Consider the following 21,230-nt stretch of genomic DNA (forward strand, 5'->3'; position numbering starts at 1 on the left):
CTTTTTCTTTAAGTAGCTAAAGTAGATAAAGAGATTTTATAAATAAAAGGAAAACCTAAAACCATATCCAAGAAGATGGTGTTATATAGGCTAGTAGTTAAATAGCCTATAAATTAAACTATCTATCTATCTATCTATCTATCTATCTATCTATCTATCTATCTATCTATCTATCTATCTATCTATCTATCTATCTATCTATCTATCTATCTATCTATCTATCTATCTATCTATCTATCTATCGCGTTGTCTTTTCTCTGACTGCACCTGAAAGCAGCATCAATCACCCGCGCCACCAGAACATCACTACCCAGAATCCTCCCGTGCCGCATGCGCCCCGCTTACTACGGCCCAAAGGCGTTGGTGGTTGGTGTCCGTCCGAAGATGCGTTGCTCTCCGGCAGCATCAGTACCAGCTCCGCCGTGCTAATACACCAAACCCCGGGGGACGGAGGAGACATACCGGCGGTGTGTGGAGCTGCGAACGCGCCGGTGCACCTGACTGCAAGATGGGAGACCAGAAGGTGAGCCGGAGCCGGGGGAACAGGTGTCTCTGATGGGGGAAGCCGTTTCAGGGCGTAGTGTACAAAGGAAGGAGGGGGAGAAGCGGCGATATGAGGGAGTTTGTGGATGCAGCACGGGCTTGAATTTCTCAGTCGTCTTGTTTTTGTACTCGGTGTTTGTTCTGGTGGATGTGGGGTCGTTTCTGTGCTCGCTATCGACCGCTTTCTTATCGATAAATATCGGTGTAGCAGCCGGGGACGTGGGGAAGGGGGCCTTGGCGTAGCTCCTCTTCCATCAACAAACATTACACAGTTCTTCTGTATGAATGGGCTTTTTCACTGTGGCGTCGGAGCAGTGCAGCGGGAGTGACAGCATATCAAAAGTGTGGGTTTTCCTGTGTAATATTGTGTGTCCGGTCTTTGAAGTCGCCTGCGTGACGATTGCGGAGCTGCATTATTAAATTATAAATGCGCATCCTTCCGCCCTCCCTGTGCACCGAGGGTAGGTCCCTCTCTGATCCCATCTGTTTAAAAGGGAGCTCAAAGCCTAAAGCTTTATGTGTCCACTCATCAGACAAGGGCTGATTAACACATCTTATCCACAGAGGAGGCTCTCCTGTGCGCTAATACAGGGATCCTGAGCCTGCCTGGAAGGGTCAGATTGTGTGTTAGTTTAAAGCAAAAATATTAAGAAAAAACTGAATTCACTGAAGGAAAATTGTCTTTTTCTTCAGGAATCTCTGCAAAAGATCACGCACACACTGGCCATGAAGAATGAGGAGATTTCCAACTTCATCTGCACTCTCAAGCAGAGTCTGGACAACTTGGAGGTACAGTAACGCAAAGGGCTCAGGTTAAATTTGATCTCAAATGATACCCTGAACTTTTTTTTTCTGTTGTGACATCAGGCAAACTCCAACCGGGTGCAGGAGGACTTGGAGTCCGAATTCAGCTCCCTCCATGCTGTTCTGGACGAAATGAAAGAAAACATGCTGACCCGTATCAAACAGGAGCGAGCAAGCCGTACCTATGAGCTGCAGGTAGCTGTTATTGTTTCTCAATACATTTGAAAAGTCTAGATTTTTTTAACCAGAGGGGGGGGGGGGGAAACAAATTTTACATCTTTACATGTCTTAGACTTGTTTGTTACAAGTCTGCATATGAAAGCTGGTGTTGCATCAGTCCTTGTGGGGATGTTGTTTCATTCTTTGTTGTTGTACATCCCATGCTCAACTCTTGATCACTGATTGAGTAAGGCGGTTCACAGGATAAAATCGGAGCCTCCTGACCTTTAAGTCAGACTAAAATCTAAACTTTTTTTAAGTGAACAGCAAGCAGAATGCAACGTACTTTATCACGATCTGTTAAAAATACTGTAACTGTACAGTGTACAAACCACAAAATTACAGATAACAGGTTTAAGTGGAGCATCATCATGTCTCCCTCGTGTTTGTCTTAATGTTTTTTTTATGTTTTTTAATGCCAGTGTAATTTATCATATTGGTGAGAAGCTTTTATCCTTTAAGCTGAATTCTAAAATGCTTCACATGTTCCGTTGTACTTCTGTTGAAAATGTGTTGACTTTATGTGTCATTTGTTGATTTGGAAATGCCTCTGAGGTATTAGGAAGACAGTAACAATAGCTAGTAATATGTTGGGTATTGCGTTACCAAGCTTAGAAAGATTTATAGGGGACTATGGAGCAAGACAAATAATATTGTGAATCATGTGAGGCATCTACTCGCCACTTCCTTTAAACTACTACCATCTGCACAGTGTTGTTGTTCCCCTTTGTTTGCAAAAAAAAAAAGGTCCAAACTGTCATTTATTCCTTAAACCATGAACCTCCTGAACATGAGCAGCACACAGGTTCCCCAAATGGAAAGTGTCTGTATGTGATTGTTTTTAAGTGATGTGTACAGAATCAGGTGACTTCTGCTCCAATCAGATTTCAATGATTTCCACCATAGCAACACTGTTTTTTTTACTTTTTTTTCTTTACATTACTTTAGCTTGTTAAAGTGCTTTAAAAAATGATGTAAGAAAGAAGAACATAGAGAGAAAAGAAATAATATGCCCCAAAACTACTGAGCCGCCTCCACATTACACCTGCAGGAGCTGCTCGACCATGGAAACCCATGCAGTGAAGGTCCCGGCACACAGTTTTTGTGCTGGTGTTAATGCCAGAGGAAGTTTGGGACTCTGCGGTTACTGAGTCAGCAGAGCGTTGGCGAGTTTTATGCACTCGGTGACCCCGCTCTGTAACTTTATGTTGTCTGCCGCTTCATGGCTGAGTTAGCATGGCTCCTAAACACTTCCATGTTGCAACAAGCCTCTTACAAGAGATTTCCACAGAGGCATCCTATTACAGCACCATCGAATTCAGTGAGCCATGCAGTCTGTAAAGGCAGACTGCATGCTTGATTTTTGTACACCTGAATTCAAAGATTACGAGGCGTGGTCCGATACTTTTGTTCATATTGTTTGACAATAAACAAGGTAAGGCCAGGAACTTGCAGCTGTGGAGCCAGAGGTACCTGCTGAAATGCTGCAGAGAGGAGGTGAAAATGACTCATATCAAGTTTGCATTTTTTGCTTTTTTTACTCTCTTTCTTTGCAACATTTATTCCAAACTAGCTGCATGAATGAAGGCTGATATTTGTTTTCATTCATCTCAGGTCAAAATACCAATAATTCAAAAACCTCTGTAGCCTCAGGACTGAGCGATGACTCTCAAATGATGCAGCTAGCTCCATGGCTTCTGCTGGCAACACAATCAACTTATTATACAGACGAATAACCTGTGGGAGTTTGTAGATGCGCTCCATTTGACTGTAAGTTGGTCTTTTCTCAGAGTCAGCTGAGCGCCTGCTCCAAAGCCCTGGAGAGTTCAGAGGAGCTTCTGGAGATGGCCAATCAGACGCTCTGCTCCTCTGAGACGGACGGTTTCACTCAGGTAACTGACAGTCATGCTGCTGCGCCGTTTCCCCCCCGCAATGATGCGAATTTCAGTGTCCACATACGATTTAATCTGTCCTCCTTGTGCTGTCATACTAGCAGTGATTTTAACACGGCCACCGGCAGCTTTTTGTGTTAAATGACAACTTGATGGGCTCCAACTCAGTTCTCTCTTCGCTCCATGTCTCTCCTCTTTTTTTCCTTTCCCTCTCTGTGCTTCTCCTCTCCAGGCGGCCAAAGACATTAAGGATAGGTATAGTACTCAGCAATCCATTGCTTTCCTTTTGTCATAGCCTCCTGTAACCAGTGAGCCATCTAATGAATGTAGCGTGCATGCATTCAAACCTGTAGCCACCGCACCCATTTCGTAGACAGTAAGCACGATGGAAACTTTCCACTCTTTTGTCTCTGTGTTTCCCCACTCTCATCTCGAGTCTGTGCCATCCTGTGTCAGCCCCTCCCTGGATGAATGCTGCTCCCTCTCTAGCTCCGCTTTTTGAATTAGGGTGATGAGTTCAGCGCTAGTATGTCAGAAATGTAGTTAGTGGTCTTTTCTTAGTGAGCAGTGCTAGAATCACCTGTTTTCTTCTTTGTCGCCCTCTGGTTCAGTTCAATAATAGACCCGCACTTGTTTCCACCCCACGTCTTTGTGTGTTTTTTGTGTGTCTCTTTCTCCGCAGCGTCACAATGGCTCCAGCCTTTCGCCTCTCCCTGAAGGCTAAAGCCAGTGACAACATGAGTCACTTGATGGTGGATTTCAGCCAGGAGAGGGAGATGTTGCAAGGACTCAAATTTCTCCCAGGTCTGAAACAAAGGAGTTGCTGATTTGCACAACATTAAAGCAGCACTCTGACTCTACTTCTATTTAATTTTACACACCAGGTTGATTTTTTAAAGCTTCTGTTTAAAACGGGTAACCAATGAGAAGAAAGTTACACATACAAAGGTACATCTATACTCGACTCTTTTATTGCACTGCACACACAAGTTGGTCAATTACTTATTGCTTATTTACAGTTAGTTCACTGACTGGGACAAAAAAAAGCGAGATCACATTAGTCCCGTGTTAGCAGCCATGCACTGGCTCCCTGTGCACTACAGAATCCAATATAAAGGAGAACTGTTTGTGTTTAAAGCCTTAAATGGTCTTGCACCTGCATATGTGGTAGATAGTCTGCCTCCATACACTCAAGATTATTAAAGTCTGCCACTCCTGATCATCCCTCTGATTGATGCTTTCTGAAAAGGGGGATGTTTGCCTGTGCTGTTTTTGCAATCAGATGAGCATTGCCTGTGACGGTCGTTAAATCTAAACTGAAAATGTACCTTTTCTGGGGGTTTTTGTCAGGCTTTTGGAAATAGTTAATCTCTGGATAGGTTCCTGCTGTGTAATTTTATGTAAATGTTGTGTAGCATCAATATAGGGGCTGCAGTACAGCTGAGCATAAGATTAGTAAGGATTATTTTGAACTCTGAATCATGCTAAGCTACTCTGGTAGAGTCTGAGAATTTAAATATGGAGCAGAAAATGAGGTTCTCTTTCACAGCTGTAGTTACTAATTACTTTATGAGTAATTATTAATTACAGCTGTAGTATTTTACTATAATTAGTAACTAATTACTTTACAATTTTTGTCTGAAAAATAACTTTTTTGTACAAAATCTGCATCTAGTCATGTCATTGTCGGCCCTTGTCGAGTGCCAACCAATTTAATGGGGTTCAGTTGTTTCTCTGATCAGCAGAGCAGCACATGAGGGCACAACTGTTTGTCTCAATGGCATCAGAAGTTAAACAATCTGTAACCTGCCAGCTCCCTAGTACAAAGTCCAGGTAGTTTTTCACTAGGTCATAAAGTAGAGCAGATAAAATATGAGGAGAGTTTACAGCAGCTAGGCAGGATGTGCGTTGGTTCAGGCGGCGGGCTCTCCTAAACTAAACAGTGTTTTGGAAGCAGGCTGCGTGATCCGGTGTGCTGCATGTGGGAAAAGGGAGAAAATCTGGTCAACGTTCCCACCTGAGTTCATGTGTGAAAACTGTTTTAAGATTTGAGTTTTTGTACTGTTACACCTTGAACTGCTACACATGTACTGTAAATCCCGGACTACAGAGCGCACCTGATTAAAAGCCGCATGCTCTAATTGTAGAAAGAAAATCAATTTTGTACTTGTACAGGCCGCACCGGATTTTAAGCCGTATGCGTTTCACTTGTAATATGAAATATTTACACAGAAATATTACACGTGAGGATTTTTAACGTTTAATTTAATCCTTAAGGTAACATAAACGTTATGGTAACATACAAAATTACATACTGCAAATGCTTTTTTTCCCCGAACAGCGCCTGTAACACGGCTACCTTTAAGTATACGAACTATCGGTAACACACAAATTACGTTGTTTATGTTTTTTTTATGGAGACATTACAACGTCTCTTAACAACCGGTAAAAATATATACCGTATATATACTACTTATCAATTTTATTGGTCTACTGTTACCAGGCAAAATGTTTTTGGCCCCATGAAAAAAAAATATGCATTAGCTGCACGTCAGTATAAGCCGCAGTGTTCACAGTGTGGGGAAAAAAGTAGTGGCTTATGACCCAAGAACTACGTTGGTCTAACTTCACCTCAGTGAATTGGAAAAGTAAAACGATATAATCTAGATAAAACAACCCGAAATGAGTCACTACACATTGCACTTAATTTCACAACACAGTGAAGTTAAGAGTTCAAAAACATATTTAAGAGATTCTGGTCAGGCTGTGTTTGGTAGATAAAGTATAAGCTGTCACCCTGGAGGTGGTGTTAAGCGCAGTGTAGGCATTTCTGTGTTTTTTCAACCAGAACAAAACAAAGGGGTCGATACTTGCTGTGTGTTAAACTTCCTGCAGTATGTTCCACTTACCAGCATTTTTTTTTATATTAATGAGTCAAATGAATACATGTGATGTGACGGGGAGTTACATACAGCAATAAAACCACAAAGAAGTATCACTCCACAGCTGTGCGAGACCTCCTAACCTCGTTATTGCACCGTTGCGGTTAGACAGCCTACATATGTAGTGTAGGTCTCAATCTGATCTGAATCGCCTGCTTTTAGCTGTAAAGCTAAGACAGACAGAGCTCAGACACACTGCCGGTTAAACAGGATACAATAAATGGAAAAGGTGAAAGTTTATCAGATGAATGTGAGTGAAGACTAGTTTTGCACAGAGGTGGTCGACTTTTTATCAAGTGCACGTCAAAACAATTTCAAATAAATATTTATCTTTTGCCACAAGGTCACGTCAGACTTCTTTTAGGAAAATACTGCCCCCTTGTGGTATTGAATGCAGCTTTAATTTTGAACTCTTACACTTCTTGACTATTTTAGTACATTTTTTTTTTAATGAAACAAGACTTAAAGAGTAGTGAAAGTTGATGTTGGACACCACCTGTAACAGGTAAAACCTCTTTTTCTCTTCAGTTCCTGCTACTCCTGAGATCCAGGTGTCAGAGTGCCAGGTGTGCGACAACACGGTGACTGTAGTTTGGAGTTTACCAGAGCCTGATAGCAAGATAGACCACTACATACTAGAACACCGGCGCACAAATCACGAGGGTCCACCTCGCATCCGAGAGGACTACCCCTGGATGGTGGTGGAGGGGATACGAGAGATGGAGCACACTATCACGGGTAGGAAGAGGACTGTGAGGTAATGTTTGGTATTTATAGTTAAACTTTGAGTAGATTTGCTAACCTAGAATATTTTCCTTATTCTCAGGTCTGCGTTTCGACACCCGGTACATGACGTTCAGAGTGAGAGCGTGTAACAAGGCCGTGGCGGGAGAGTTCTCTGAGCCGGTTACACTAGAAACCCACGGTGAGAATACCTGGATCTGGCTGCTCTTATTTTACTTTGACTGACAAAAGACATGGCTTTTCAGTTTTCTGTACACTAAAAGAAAAACCTTACTTCTTTCCCATTTCCAGCTTTCACTTTCAAGCTGGATGCTGCTTCCGCTCATCAGAACCTGAAGGTGGAGGACTTGAGCGTTGAGTGGGACAGCAGCGGAGGAAAAATACAGGACATCCGAAAAGACAAGAACCGAACCAACTCACCAATGCACTCCCCAGCCAGGTTTGTAAGCCGCTGATTTCATGTGCTTACTCTCATTATGAATAAAGCTCAGAAATACTGAATGTTTCTACCTCGTGTCTTTTCTGTAATCAGGTCAGCCCTGATGTCTCCTAAGAGAGCACCGACCGCCCGGCCCGGCAGAGACAGGTTTACAGCAGAGTCGTACACAGTGCTGGGTAAGAATACGTGCGCCAAATAAAAGAAGGAAGGACAGAAAGAAACTTGTATGTGCGTATCCAGACCGTCTCAGATTGTAGATTGTTAGAAACAATGTTAGAAAGTTGCACAATAAAGTAATCTGATCTTCCTTACCGCCCAAGGTGAACTAGTTAGTCGGTGTAATGAAGGCTACACACGAGAAGGAATGATCCAGATTTAAACCGAAGTTTTGTTTGTTTGTTTGTTTGTTTGTTTGTTTTTAAATTACTGCACTTTTTACAGTTTTGGACATTTCAAACCTAAATCATTTCTACATAACTAACTTTTCAAATCAGATTTCCATCTCTTAGCAAAGCAGTTGTTACGTAACCACAGCTGTCAGCATGCGTAAAGACAGTGCCGATTGTTTTGACGCTGGCCTTATGTGTCGTGACAGCTGACACTATGATTGACGCTGGCCAGCAGTACTGGGAGGTGCGTTTTGACAAGGAGAGCAAGGCCTTCGCCGTGGGCGTAGCCCTGCGGAGCCTCGGCCGATTCGACCAGTTGGGGAAAAGCAGCGCGTCGTGGTGCATCCACCTGAACAACTGGTTGCAGCAGAGCCTCACAGCCAAGCACAACAACAAGGCTCGAACCCTCGACTGTCCCATCCCGAACAGCATCGGGGTCTATATCAACTACGATGAAGGTAGGATCCAGACAGATCAGTGGGTGAACTCAAAGATTTAGTATGCCTCAGATAGCTTTACTTGACAATTTTACAATTTGGTAACTGGAACAAAACAAAAGAAAAGAAAAAGACTGTTTAGCGTTATTTATGGATTAAAGTGAAGCAACAATAAGGCTACTTTAACTTCCACACATTTCCTAAAAAGCAAACCGTTATAAAATAAACCGTTAAGTATGATGTTTACCTTTGTGTTTCTCTCCAGGTATTCTGTCTTTTTACAACGCCAAAACTAAGCAGCTGATGCACGCCTTTAAAACTAAGTTTCAGCAGCCAGTTATCCCAGCGTTCATGGTGAGGAAAAATTCATTCAAAGCATATTTTTATTTAAAACTTTTGCACCACCTTCTGATTTTTAAAAAAAATAATAAACTGGCTGTCATGTGCTGCCCCCTGCAGGTGTGGAACGGAAGTTTCTCTGTAGTGACGGGCCTGCAGGTTCCTAGCGTGGTGCAAAGTGGCCAGAGGAAGAACAGCGGCACCAGCAGCTCCAACGCCAGCCTCAACTAGACCCATCCATCCACCTAGCCAGCTGGACTCCTCCCACCTCCACCCAGCCTTGGTCAGCGCCGCAGATCATCTCCTCTGCCCTGATGGCGGTCGAAGCCATATCGCAGAAGAGTTAAATCACTGGAGTATGACGGTTTAGCCTGTTCCACATGCAGTGTCTGTGTTGCATAGAGACAAACATTAGGTGGGAAGAGGTGGGTCTGCTGCTCCCTCAGTGACAGAACTCTTCAGATGTATGACTCTGGCTGTTGTGAATGCTGGGGATACAGTAGGTGTAGGCTTGCTAGGTTTCCTGTCTCTGCACATCCATTTAGCACCACTGCTGCTAAAGCACTGATTTAGCGCTGGCCGCTGTCCATCCTTCTGTCAGCCGAACTGTCGTGCAGCCAGCTGCCGGTTCAGGGTTACGCTCTGTCCTGTCTGCTCTCTCTCCCTGTGCCTTCCTGCTCATTTCCAAAAAGATAAAATCGGGTACGCTAATAAGCTTTTCTGTTCCAATTTAAAACTATGTCAGAGTATTTTGGGTTAGCGGTTATTACCTAACCAGCCAGCAACCAACATACGGTCTGTAACCCAAATAACAACCTGCTCCTACACACAGTTACTGAATTCAGTGGATCGCTGCCAGCAGCTATTAGGTATAAGAAATTAAGATATTTAGGATGCTGAAGTTGTTTTCTTGCCAAGGCATGTGCATTTAACAGTGTTTACTGCATTTCATATAATAGCCAAGACCCACACTTTGGGCTCTTTTGGCTCCTGCTGAGGTTTTGTTAGTTTAAAATCAGAGATGGTGTTAACTGTCATACAGACTGAAAGTCAGAGCCAACTTCCTTCATTTTAACTCCTTGTAGTGAAGTCAGAGCGCTTACGTGGCTTCAGGATTTTTCAAATGATTGTACTGTATACTCACATAAATGCACTCTAATGCTTGTTCCTGTATATGCACTATTTCTTTTGCAGCAAAGAGTTCCCATTACGAGTAGTGGACTGCCTTTAGTCCTAAATATAACAAATAGCTAGGCAGTAGCTCGAGCTAATAAATCGTATAATAAAGATTAGCCATTTATGGAGACACCCAGGTGAGAAACTAAAGCGATAAACCCTGAAAACTTAGTCTGAAGTCTGTTTTTGTGCACCGCCTGACCTCTGAGAAGCATCCACCTCATGCTGTATGTCACACATGCTAACTGTGTTGCTTTGCCACATTTCTCCTCCACATGTGTGTTCTGAGTAATGTAGCCTGCGATGCTTTAAAGAAGCGAGAGTTCTGTTGACTTTGTTTCACATGCTGACAGATGTCAGAGTTTATTGTAAATAGTTTAATTTTCCACTATAATGTATCAGTCATTGAGGTAATAAAGGAGTGAGAGCACTTTGGTCCATGAATGTCTGTCTTAAAACAGAAACAAAGGAAGACAAAAAGGGTTGGCTGTGTGAATAATACATAAAACAAAGTACACCTGGCACAGACCTTCATAAAACCTCTGTTGCTGCATGGCACCTACTAGAATTTGCTTGATCACATGGCCTGATGCGATATAAGCAAGTTTTACTTCAGTAAAAAAAAATATATTTTTTTAAACTACATGCAATACATAAATTTACAGAAAAAAAAGTTCATCTGGCAGTTCTGTTTTTTCTTCATAGGGCTGCATCACTGAAACGGTGGGCAGTAATACACTGTAGTTCAAATATGAACATCATGCCTGTAAGGCAGAATATAACTATTGTAGCTATGGTAACTGAAAGAAAAACACAAAGAAATCTGAAAACACTGATAAATGTGATTCAGTAGAACAAAGGGAAAAAGTGCCACTTTCAATGGCAAATGTGCAAAGTGTACAAGAGAAAGGTATAGATAATGTGACATGTGCACTGCTCGTTACAGTCGATTAATTTGCTAATGAGTGTCCAAGAGAGGCAAAGATCAATAGCACGTTAATCTTCTGAGAGGCTTTGCTGCTCTTGTGCTGCCGACAGAGCCGAGCTACACTGCGGAGCAGGAGGAGGTCATTTGTGCGGGGAAATGGCTCGTTTCTCCTCCCATGTGTCGGTTCATCTTGCAGGGACTGTCTGACACAGCAGCTTTGCCACATTGTCACAGATAGAGATGGCTCTCAGGGGCTCCCATCACAAAAGGTCACTGACACTTTCCCTTTTTTTTCCAGCCGAAGTTTCAGCTCAGATATGGTTGCGCGAGCAACTAAAACATAAACAGATTATAAAGTTTAACAAGACAAAAAGGTAAAAATAACCATTCAGAAGAATATTAAATCTGAATGCAAATGCATTCAGACTTCACTGAGGTAGGTAAAAGACTAAAATTGAACCTACTCTGATTATCAGGGTCTGTAACGCCTTTCACCTTCAAATCTAGTTTTGAGGTTGAAGCAGAGGAGGGAAGCAATTTGCGAGGTACAGGAATTGGAGGCATGAGTGGAATTTTCGGGGGTTTCTCTTCTGGTTCTGTAGTTAAAACAAAGACACATACAAGGCGGGGAATTAGCCATGCAGCATCAAGGTGAATATTTTCCAATAGATTAGGAAGCGAGATAGAGATCGAGAGCAACTTACGTGGCAGCGGATTGACTGAGGAATCTTCTGTCTCTTCTTCTTCCTCATTCCCTGTTTGAACACAGACATTGCTTAGAAGCAGTGATCGGAAAAAATGAAGTCACACCTGTTTACGCTTGTGAAATGTAACAAACAACTCATGATGAATGGGCTTACTGATGGCACATGTGACAATGGTGATACTCACAGTTCAAATACAAGCAGTCTTCCACTGGCAATTCCTCTGGTTCAGGAGATGGTGTTTTTCTATAGACTGGAAAATAGAAGAGATGATTTTGATTATTGGACCACCTACTAAAAAACATAAATAAAATGACCAGATTAAAAAACAGGTACTATTTGGACCAGCAACCTTGGGAAACCACAAATGTGCAGACAATGAACACGGCATATTATGTTCAGGTAAAGGTTAACATAATATGGTAACAGGAGTCTGAAATGAATTCATTATGCAAAGATTTTCTTGGTGTTTCATTTCAAACGATTGCTTACTATTATATTTTGTGCAGATTTTTTTTATTACATCCTATTCAAGCTCAAATGTAGTAAAAAATGCCTGTCAGATTAATTTTTTTCCCTATTTTTTTAAAATTTTGGTTTATGGTCTACCTGTAAAACACAACATTCACATCAGTTTAATGGTAATCAGCATTTAGTTTCAAAGTCCAGAGCCAAAAGAAGCTTAAAGAAAAACTAAAGTTAAATCACTAAGAGGAATCTCCCAACTGCTGAGGTCAAAGCACCGAAACAAAGAGGCTTACAAAGCAGAGTAAATAGGCTGATGTATGAGTTTGTGTTAATAGAAAATACCTGGTTTGGGAGGAAGGCTTGGTGGAGTACCTTTGTTGCTGGGTTGGAGAAAAGAGGGTTGCTGAACACTCTTTTCTCCATTTTCATTATCAGAAGAAATATAAGCTGTTAAAAAAAGTCCATAGCTTATATTAGTCATGGAATAATTATTACAGAAGAACAAATAGAGATTGGACTATATCAGGTTCTGTACATACATAATTTCTTTTCATATGGTTCTTCAATAATGAGAGGAATCAAAGCTCCGTCAGTTGATGTCACCAAATAGCTGATCGCATCGTGCAGAGTGTCACAGATGACCTGCACAGAGAGAATAGTCAAATACACAAAGTTAACAAGGGTGTGTGTGTGTTGACTTGGTCATTTATTGAGCTGCAACGATAAAATGTCTTGCAGGAATTGCACTGAGCACTGCTGCTGAATTTCCCTTTACAGACTGAGGTGTGTCATGAGAGCGCAGAAGGAAATGTATGCAACTTTCAAGCACGAACCCAGCGTTGTACCCGCAAACTAATAAAAAAAAGAACACATCGGGGCTGAGTCATGAAAACAGCAGCCAGATTAAAACAATCATCCGCTGCCATGACAATTTTATTCCCACCACAGCCTTTACTGTTGATCACCTTATTGTTTTCCAGGAGGTCATAACGCTTTTATAACACTTGATCTCTATCGCCAATAAAACCATGAAAAAAAACAGTTCTACCAAGGGCAGCAGTGTGTGTGTTGCACTGTTTGTCACTGCCATGTGGGTGTAAGCTACACACAGAAGATTGCATAAAGCAATAAAAAAGGCAAGACCTGCATAGAGAATAAAAGATTCTTCTTAAACTACTCAGTTGCTCATTTATTTGAGGCACACATGTAGAACTGAACCCAGAATACTCACTTTAGGCTCCACATCAATGATGAAGCCCCCGTCGTGTTTTCGGATCACGCGGTAGTGTTTGACCAAAGGGCTACAAGAAAAAAATGAATAAACTTTAAACCTGAATAAAATACCAGCATAGTTATTGCTATCAGTGATGTTAGGACGCTGTGCAAAGCTTAAATAAAAACAGAATAAATAAATCAATATTTTATTCATAATAGAACATATAAAAGATGAAATGTTAATAATATTTTTCCTAATATGTTGTCTGAGTTCTACTGTAAATATACAATATGATGGGTTTATGAGATTTTCAAATCACTCCATTCTGTTTTAATTAGCATTTTACGCAGCATCACAACTTTTTTGGAATTAAGTTTGTATTTTATTTGTGTTATATATGAACGAGTGAGCACATGTTTATATCTGTGTCAGATGTGTGTGTGTACCTCTCCAAGTCCTGCCTGGTGCTGACAGCGAAGGAGCTCCCATCGCTTCCAGGCCTCAGCAGCAGGTTTCCTCTTTTGGCTTCTCTCTCAAGAAGCAGCTCGGCCTCCAGGCGGGAGACATTGTGGTAACAGCTATAGGGATGACACAAATGTGTCACTCATCAGCAGCTGAGCTCGGTATATAATTAAATTCTAATGGAATGCACATGCAAAGAATGTTTCTGGCATTAGAGTCAATCTTGACTTCTTTCCAAAGAAAACAAAATTCCAACGGGTCTGGCTTTTTTTTTTTTCCGAGAATGAAAATGCAGATATTTCAGTTAAATACCAGTTAATGCATTTACAGTTATAGCAACACCTCTTCACCATCAAAATAGTCAGCAACAGTGCAAAAGTCACGAGTGTCTTTGATACTAACGCTGGCATGTCTGCTTTGAGGGTGACATAAGAAGAGCAGCTGGTCTCAGCAGATGGAGGGCTGTTCTGTTTTCTCTCCTTTTCCTTTTGTACTGCCTCTTTCAGCATGTGGATCTGACCTGGCAGCAGATTCAGAGAGGTGGGCACAGCCAGCTGCAGGAATACATAATAATAATTTTAAATACTCTGCGTTACATCAACATCTTGTTATTTTTCTATAAAGTGAGATAAAGGTTTATACCACAGACCTCAGCCACAGCTTGGATATAGCCCTTCCAAAACTCACGAACTTCTGCATTTGGGACCTAAAGAAGTGACAGAGGAGGGGGAAAAGGTCAAAAACAGAGCATCCTCCTTTGATAGAAATATGACCAGTTGCATGAATTCCACATATTCCCTCACAGTGAATTTGATATTTCCGTCTTTCAGTCGGAGATTGAATCTGGCTGCATCCAAGTTACGGTCCTGTCTGGTCTCATCTGTTACTGAGATAAATCCACTGAGATCCAGTTTCTCTATGTACTGATGAAACACACAGTCACAGATGGTTAATCAAGAAAGGTTTGGGGGGGGGGGGCTGATAAACATTAATTCAAATCTCTGAATTTCATTAAGACAACTTACATCGCAGTCCTTTTTGTCATTGAAGAAAAAAAGGGTGTTTCCACAAAGGGCGGTCCACAGTTTCCGAGATGTCTGCATACAAAAAGAAAAACGGCTCAAGAAAAGTGAAGAATGCAGACATGTGGATAGATATTTTAAAAATAAAATCATCCGTTTTCTTTTATCCATTTCATTTATTTCCTTCCAAGTAAAGAAGAAAGCAAAGTTACACAACAAGGGAAAAAACAACAACAACAACAAAAACCAGGCTGACGACATTTCTGGGAAAGACCTGATGAGTCAACTGATTTTTACCGCAAAGGAAACCAAGAAACTGCAACAGATACAGGTGTATGACATTAATTACTCTGCTCTACATGCTTGTTTGGATTCCTTTGGCCTGAGGGGAATCATACCGCTGCATCACTGAAATAATTAAATGTGTTGATGTGTAAACTGTGTCAAATCCCGGTATGTGTATGAACAAAGTTATGATGGTTTTAAATTGGTTTTTATTTTGCTTGTTTGTTTGTTTTTTACATTTTTGTTTTCATTTCAGCTTGATTTCAATTGATTTCTTTGTTTCTGATTTTATCAGTTTTAGTGTTAACTCTGCATTTTAGTCTGTTATGCAAGGTTTTACTATTGTGTGGCTGTCACACTGTAGGAAGTTCAGAACAGAACAATGCAGAATGCAAAGATTTTGTATGACGTTACGCAGATGTCAGTTTCAGTCAACGGGTACACCAATGCCTCCCCAGACTTGTTTTGCCTAGACTGAGAAAGACTAAAACCAGACACATTTCATGTATAATTTCATTTTATTTTGGTCTACAGACAAAGCAAAGACCCGAATGAAGCTCTCTTTGTCCATTTTCCAACACTGGGACCTGCTGGCAAATATTAAGGCTGATGGCAAAATCTCTAAGGCAGTCGATGCCAAGCTCAAACAAATTGTGTTAAATTTATAAAGTGAGATAAAGGTCTGCCCTTCAGTCTCATGTGCACAGTCTTATCAGTAGCGTCTTGTAAGAACAGCCCTCGGGATTTATGATCTCTAAAGCTTGATGTTCCAGTTCATATCTTGTGTGAGTTCCTGGTTTTCTCAAATGATTACAACAAAAGCAGTAAAGAAGTCAAACCAGTCTGACAGGCAGAAAAAGATGTGAAAATGACGAGGAGCTTCTCTACCACAGTAAACAGCTCTTCACCGGGCTTTTTCTATCTAGGTCTTTTACCTAAATCTGTTTTAAAGGGTAACCGAGCAGTAACTGTGCCAATGCAGTGCCGTTTTATCATTTTAAGCATAACCTTGTAAAGACTAAGTAAAAGTATTACACTGAAGTACAGTTTATATAAAGCACGGGCTTGTGCAGGACAAAAAAACTACAAAACTACAAATAAAATGAAATATTGCCCAAAAAAGCATAGAAGTCCTCTTTGAAGTCACTAAATGATCCTGACATTAAAATGAATAAGTAAATAAAAAATATTTAACAGTTGGCAGTTGTTAGGAACATTAATGGCATGTTCTGCACATGGTTGGCAGGTCAGTCATTCATATTCCTCTGTTGTTACCACACACACACACACACACACACACACACACACAAAACCAACAGAAAACCTATTTCAGACTAATTGATTGCTTTACAATAAGGAAACGAACTTGACAATATTTCAAACAAAAGTGGTCACTTTTTTGCACTTTTCAGTTGTAAGGATTTGCGCTTTCTCTCTCTCATATATAAGAGCAAATTCTTTTGGACAGTAACAATCAATACAGAGACGTTGCTTCTTCAGGTCTTAATCATTTATGAGAAATTCATTTAAACTCAAAAACTGACTAAACTGTTTGAAAGTTAAAAACCTGAAGCCTCAATGGAAAATAAGGACATGTTTGCTGTAAATGTGAGTATACAACGGTCAAATATCTGCACAAACAACCAAGCAAAAATCTTATTTACCTCATCATTGAATGATCTCTTCTCCATGTATCCTTCATAGTAACAGTTTGGCAGCTGATCCCTCGGTCGCCTTGTTCGCTTTGCCATCACAGCAAGTGTCGTTGTTCAGAATAAGTCAGATTATACTGTGAATACGAACTCAATTCCCCTACAAATGCATGAAAAGTGCCCCAGCTGCCTGACTATAAAACAACTCAGTCCTTGGGCCACGCCCTCGACCAATGATTGGTCAAAGAGCGAAGTGGCTGGGTGTTTCTTGAGGATGGAAACCACCTTGGAACAAATTCCAGCGCCTGGTATTTACACCTTAATGAACTTCAAAAAAAAAAAAAAAAAAACTAAAGCACAATGCTCATAAGAGCCTGTATGTTCTTCAGTCATTATTTACTGTAAATCATTATTTACAGTAAATAATTCACAGGTCATTAAATGGAAACAACGCAAATTATAAACCATAAAGCTGTTGAGCTGGAGCGTTAGCTTTTTAAACCTGCCATCATCAATGGCCACCCTGCGATAACTAGTACATGTGTACAGTGTGTTTACCACTTCATTTTTTAATTTTTTTTAAATACATTTTCATTAACTTTGAATAGTCAGCTACTCATTCACAAGTCTGCTCCAGAACCATTTCACCTGTTTACCTGTTTCACAGGTATACAGTTTCCATATTTCTGTCCAGACACCTGCTTTTAGAAAATCTCTGACCTAAATTCATAGCTTATTTCAAACTTCTGAATACAGTTTGTTTGTAGATTATTCACTGCTTTGAAGCACAGTTGTTTCAGATTTTCTTATCATAATTATTTTTATTTGGTTTTAAATGGGCTCAGTCCAGAGTCTGTTTGCTAATTTCAATTTAGTCTTCATTGTTTGAGGATTACGTCTTTTTAAATAGTTATAATATGAAGGTTAGTCATCTGGGGCACTCTGATTAAACATTTGCACCAAAACTCACCGGGCAGGTTGTGTTGACATAACCTGACGAAACTGGCAAAGACTAAAACCACACTTATTTTTCTTACTCTATATTTTTATTTTAGTTTAGATTTCTAAGTAGACTATCTGTTTTCAGTTTAGTTGGCCTTAGTTTAGGTTTAGTAGTAGTAATAGTAACCAAGAAATTGCACACTGCGTAAATTTGCGTTGGTTTTTTCCAGGTATGCCGGCTTCCACAGGACAAAGGCATGCGCTTAAGGGCGTCAGGTTAATTGGTGAGTCTAAATTGCCCATAGGTGTAAATGAAGTGCGAATATTTTGACTGTCTCTCTTTAGCCCTCGTTAGCCCTGCCTCGAACTGGCGACCTGTTCAGGGTGCACCACTACCAAGGTACAGGCAGTGAAACAATGGCGGGATACGTCAAGGTGTCATCTTGACGTATCACGCCTAATCTTTCGGTTAATCAGGAGCCTTAACTTGATATCATCACGTTTTTAGTAAAAATAGCACAGGTTTGATCAGATAGCATGAAACAGGTCCTGAGATTAACCATCAACTTGTACTTTATTCTCAATCTTGTCAAAGTGTTTTGGTAATCTGATTCCATGAGAACATTGCTGAGCTCAGTGTTGCATGAAAGATCATGTAGTAATAATCGTGGGTTTTTTTTCTTCTGTTGCTACAAAATGAACTGAGGACACGAAGTCACATTTTCAGATGCGAGCGCCACCAACAAAAACATGTTTTTGTCGATTTTTAGGGCTGTTCCTCCTGTTGAAATAACTGTGCAAACACACAACACAAAGTAATGCAGGAAAAAAATAAAAATAAATAGCACTTCCCGAATTTACGTTAAGGGTGGTGTAAGGGTGGGCCTTGAAGTTACCTTAGCAGTGTTTACTCTGTGAATGTGTGATCTTTGATCTTTACATAGTAACTCACTCTTAGCCATTATAGTTTAACATCAACAATCCAGTCTAAGGTTCAATTACGCAGGGCTCATACACTGTAAAAAAAATGTCCGTGAACATTACAGTGAAAAACAAAATTCAACATTACTGTTAAAAATAGTACTGAGTTACTGTAAATCAAGAAACATTAAGCTATGTAAAATTAATTTTTACCTTTAATATATGTTTGTTAGGTGAAAATATATTATTGATTTGTAAAAAGAAAAAAGAAAAAAAAAGAAAACTTTTGCTCTACATTTAACGCTACATATAAAGCCAGCCTCCATTCTGAAATCTGAAATCATAAGCTCTCAATTTCTACAGAAACAAGATGTTAAATAGTATTTCTTTTAGTCCTTTTCAGAGAAGAAAATGCAACTGTTTCCGTTTAAATATGTTTTCCCCTTTTTTCTGAACTGTAAGGGGAATGGCTTTGATTTACTTTTAGCCTTTGAACAGAGAGCAGCAGCGAAATATGTCGCTGTGCCATCTTGATTCAGGCGAACTGAGTGAAGCACGCGGATAACTTCCACGGCATTCAAGTCCCCGAGGTCTGCCTCGACCTGACGCATAGTTACATTTCTTTGAAGGTGTACATCATGTTACCTGGAAGGTTACGGTGTAGTTTCCGGTTTCTTAGTGAAGACGATTACCCGCAAGGATGCACGAATGTTTTCAAGTTTAAATCGTCATTTACAGCCCATCTGTCACGGAAGCACACTTTTCAGAGCGCATTATTAGTGAAGTCATCTGTCCCAGTCTGTTGACATTGCCTAAGCCCTAAAGTGTGTGAGGCAAAAAGACAGAAACAGATATTACAGTTACCTAAATATCCACCTGAATATCCACCACCCAGTGGATCTGTGGGGTATTTTTAAAAAAAAATCACATATATACTGTGAAATAGAATAGAATAGAATAGAATAGAATAGAATAGAATAATCCTTTAATTGTCCCACAAGGGGAAATTTGGTTGTAACAGCAGCCAAAAAGACACATATACAAACAAACAGTACACAGGACACAGAACACAAACATACACAATTTTTCTTACATATTTACATTAAGGACAATGGTTACTATATACAGAGAGTACTGTACAGTTATTAAATTAAATATAAATAACTACAGATAAGAGGCAAACCAGGTTGTAGTGCGAATCGGTTAATTAACTTATTGCAGTTACAGTGCTGATGTAAACATCTATGTTTGTTGGGAGCAGTTCTGATTGTACAGTCTGACAGCTGCAGGGAGGAAGGACCTGCGGAAACGCTCCTTCATGCATCTAGGATGCAGCAGTCTGTCACTGAAGGAGCTCTGCAGTTCAGCAACATTTCCATGCATGGGGTGGGAGACTCTGTCCATCAGAGATGTTATTTTGGCCAGAGTCCTTCTGTCTCCCACCACCTGCACTGGGTCCAGGGTGCATCCCAGAACAGAGCTGGCCTTCCTAATGAGTTTATCCAACCTCTTCCTCTCAGCTGCCGATAAACTGCTGCTCCAACATATCACACTGTAAAAAATGACAGATGCCACCACAGAGTCATAGAAGGTCTTTAAAAGCGCTCCCTGTACTCCAAATGACCCCAGCCGCCTCAGCAGGTAGAGTCTGCTCTGACCCTTCCTGTAAAGAGCATCAGTGTTGTGGCTCCAGTCCAGTTTATTATTCAGGTGAACACCCAGGTACCTATAAGAGTCCACTATCTCAATGTCCACTCCCTGGATGTTCACCGGTGTCAGTGTGGTGGGTCTGCGTCTCCGGAAGTCTACCACCAACTCCTTGGTTTTCCCGGCGTTGATCAGCAGGTGGTTCTGCTGACACCAGTCTACAAAGTCTAGAGTCCACTGTCTGTACTCTGAGTCGTCCTCACCTGTGATGAGGCCGACTATGGCAGAGTCATCAGAGAACTTCTGTAGGTGGCAGCGTGGGGAGTTGATGGAGAAGTCTGCAGTGTAGAGGGTGAAGAGGAACGGTGCCAGCACAGTTGTGGGGCCCCCGTACTGCAGACCAGCGTGTCAGAGACACAGCCCTGTGAACTCACATACTGTAGACGTTCTCTGAGGTAGTCCAGTATCCACTGGGACATATGGTGGTCCACTCCCGATAGCTCCAGCTTGTCTCTCAGAAGTCGTGGCTGGATGGTGTTGAAAGCACTGGAGAAATCAAAGAACATGATCCTCACAGTGCTTCCAGGCTTCTCCAGGTGAGTCAGAGCTCGGTGCAGGAGGTAGATGATGGCGTCCTCCACCCCAGTGCCAGGCTGGTAAGCAAACTGCAGCGGATCCAATGAAGACCTCACCAGGGGGCGCAGATGGTTTAGAACCAACCTCTCGAGGGTCTTCATCAGATGGGATGTCAGGGCTACCGGCCTGTAGCTGCTGAGGTCCTTGGGATGGGAGGTCTTTGGTACCGGTACCAACAAATGTTTGTTTGTTTGTTTTTTTAACCCAAATTTAGAATAATGGGTAACCTTTACAGGTTTGTGCCTTACATTTGGTAGAATCAGGACCATTTGAAGATGCACCTGGTCATTATTTTAGCTGTACGAGCTGAAGTGGTACAAACTCCAAAGGGTGAGATTTACAGTCTACTCCTGGCATTGCAACAGGAGTTTCAAAGTCATAGAACTGCCAAATGGGATGGACTACCCCCTACTATAAAGCGAG

General features: G+C 41.2%; 2 protein-coding genes across 2 annotated transcripts; one reads left to right on the forward strand and one right to left on the reverse strand.

Moving 5' to 3' along the window:
• The first annotated feature begins 350 nt into the window (after positions 1-350).
• On the forward strand, positions 351-10,548 carry fsd1 (fibronectin type III and SPRY domain containing 1). The gene is made up of 13 exons (XM_031749573.2): positions 351-523; positions 1,237-1,332; positions 1,411-1,542; positions 3,357-3,458; positions 3,691-3,713; positions 4,141-4,262; positions 6,929-7,138; positions 7,227-7,325; positions 7,436-7,583; positions 7,677-7,759; positions 8,179-8,430; positions 8,675-8,763; positions 8,869-10,548. The coding sequence occupies exons 1-13, from the start codon at positions 509-511 to the stop codon at positions 8,977-8,979; spliced, it is 1,482 nt and encodes a 493-aa protein (XP_031605433.1). The 5' UTR covers positions 351-508; the 3' UTR covers positions 8,980-10,548.
• LOC116327890 (signal-transducing adaptor protein 2-like) lies at positions 10,258-16,877 on the reverse strand. Its single transcript, XM_031749574.2, has 13 exons — positions 16,674-16,877; positions 14,728-14,799; positions 14,506-14,625; positions 14,352-14,408; positions 14,105-14,256; positions 13,687-13,818; positions 13,256-13,325; positions 12,564-12,666; positions 12,367-12,471; positions 11,744-11,809; positions 11,557-11,607; positions 11,317-11,448; positions 10,258-11,185 (listed from the first exon to the last, which is right to left on the reverse strand). Exons 1-13 carry the CDS (start codon positions 16,758-16,760, stop codon positions 11,100-11,102), a joined length of 1,233 nt encoding a protein of 410 aa, XP_031605434.1. The 5' UTR covers positions 16,761-16,877; the 3' UTR covers positions 10,258-11,099.
• Between the last annotated feature and the right edge of the window lie 4,353 nt (positions 16,878-21,230).

The sequence above is a fragment of the Oreochromis aureus genome, linkage group 23 (genome assembly GCF_013358895.1).
Source record: "Oreochromis aureus strain Israel breed Guangdong linkage group 23, ZZ_aureus, whole genome shotgun sequence".
NCBI classification, from domain to species: Eukaryota; Metazoa; Chordata; class Actinopteri; order Cichliformes; family Cichlidae; genus Oreochromis; species Oreochromis aureus.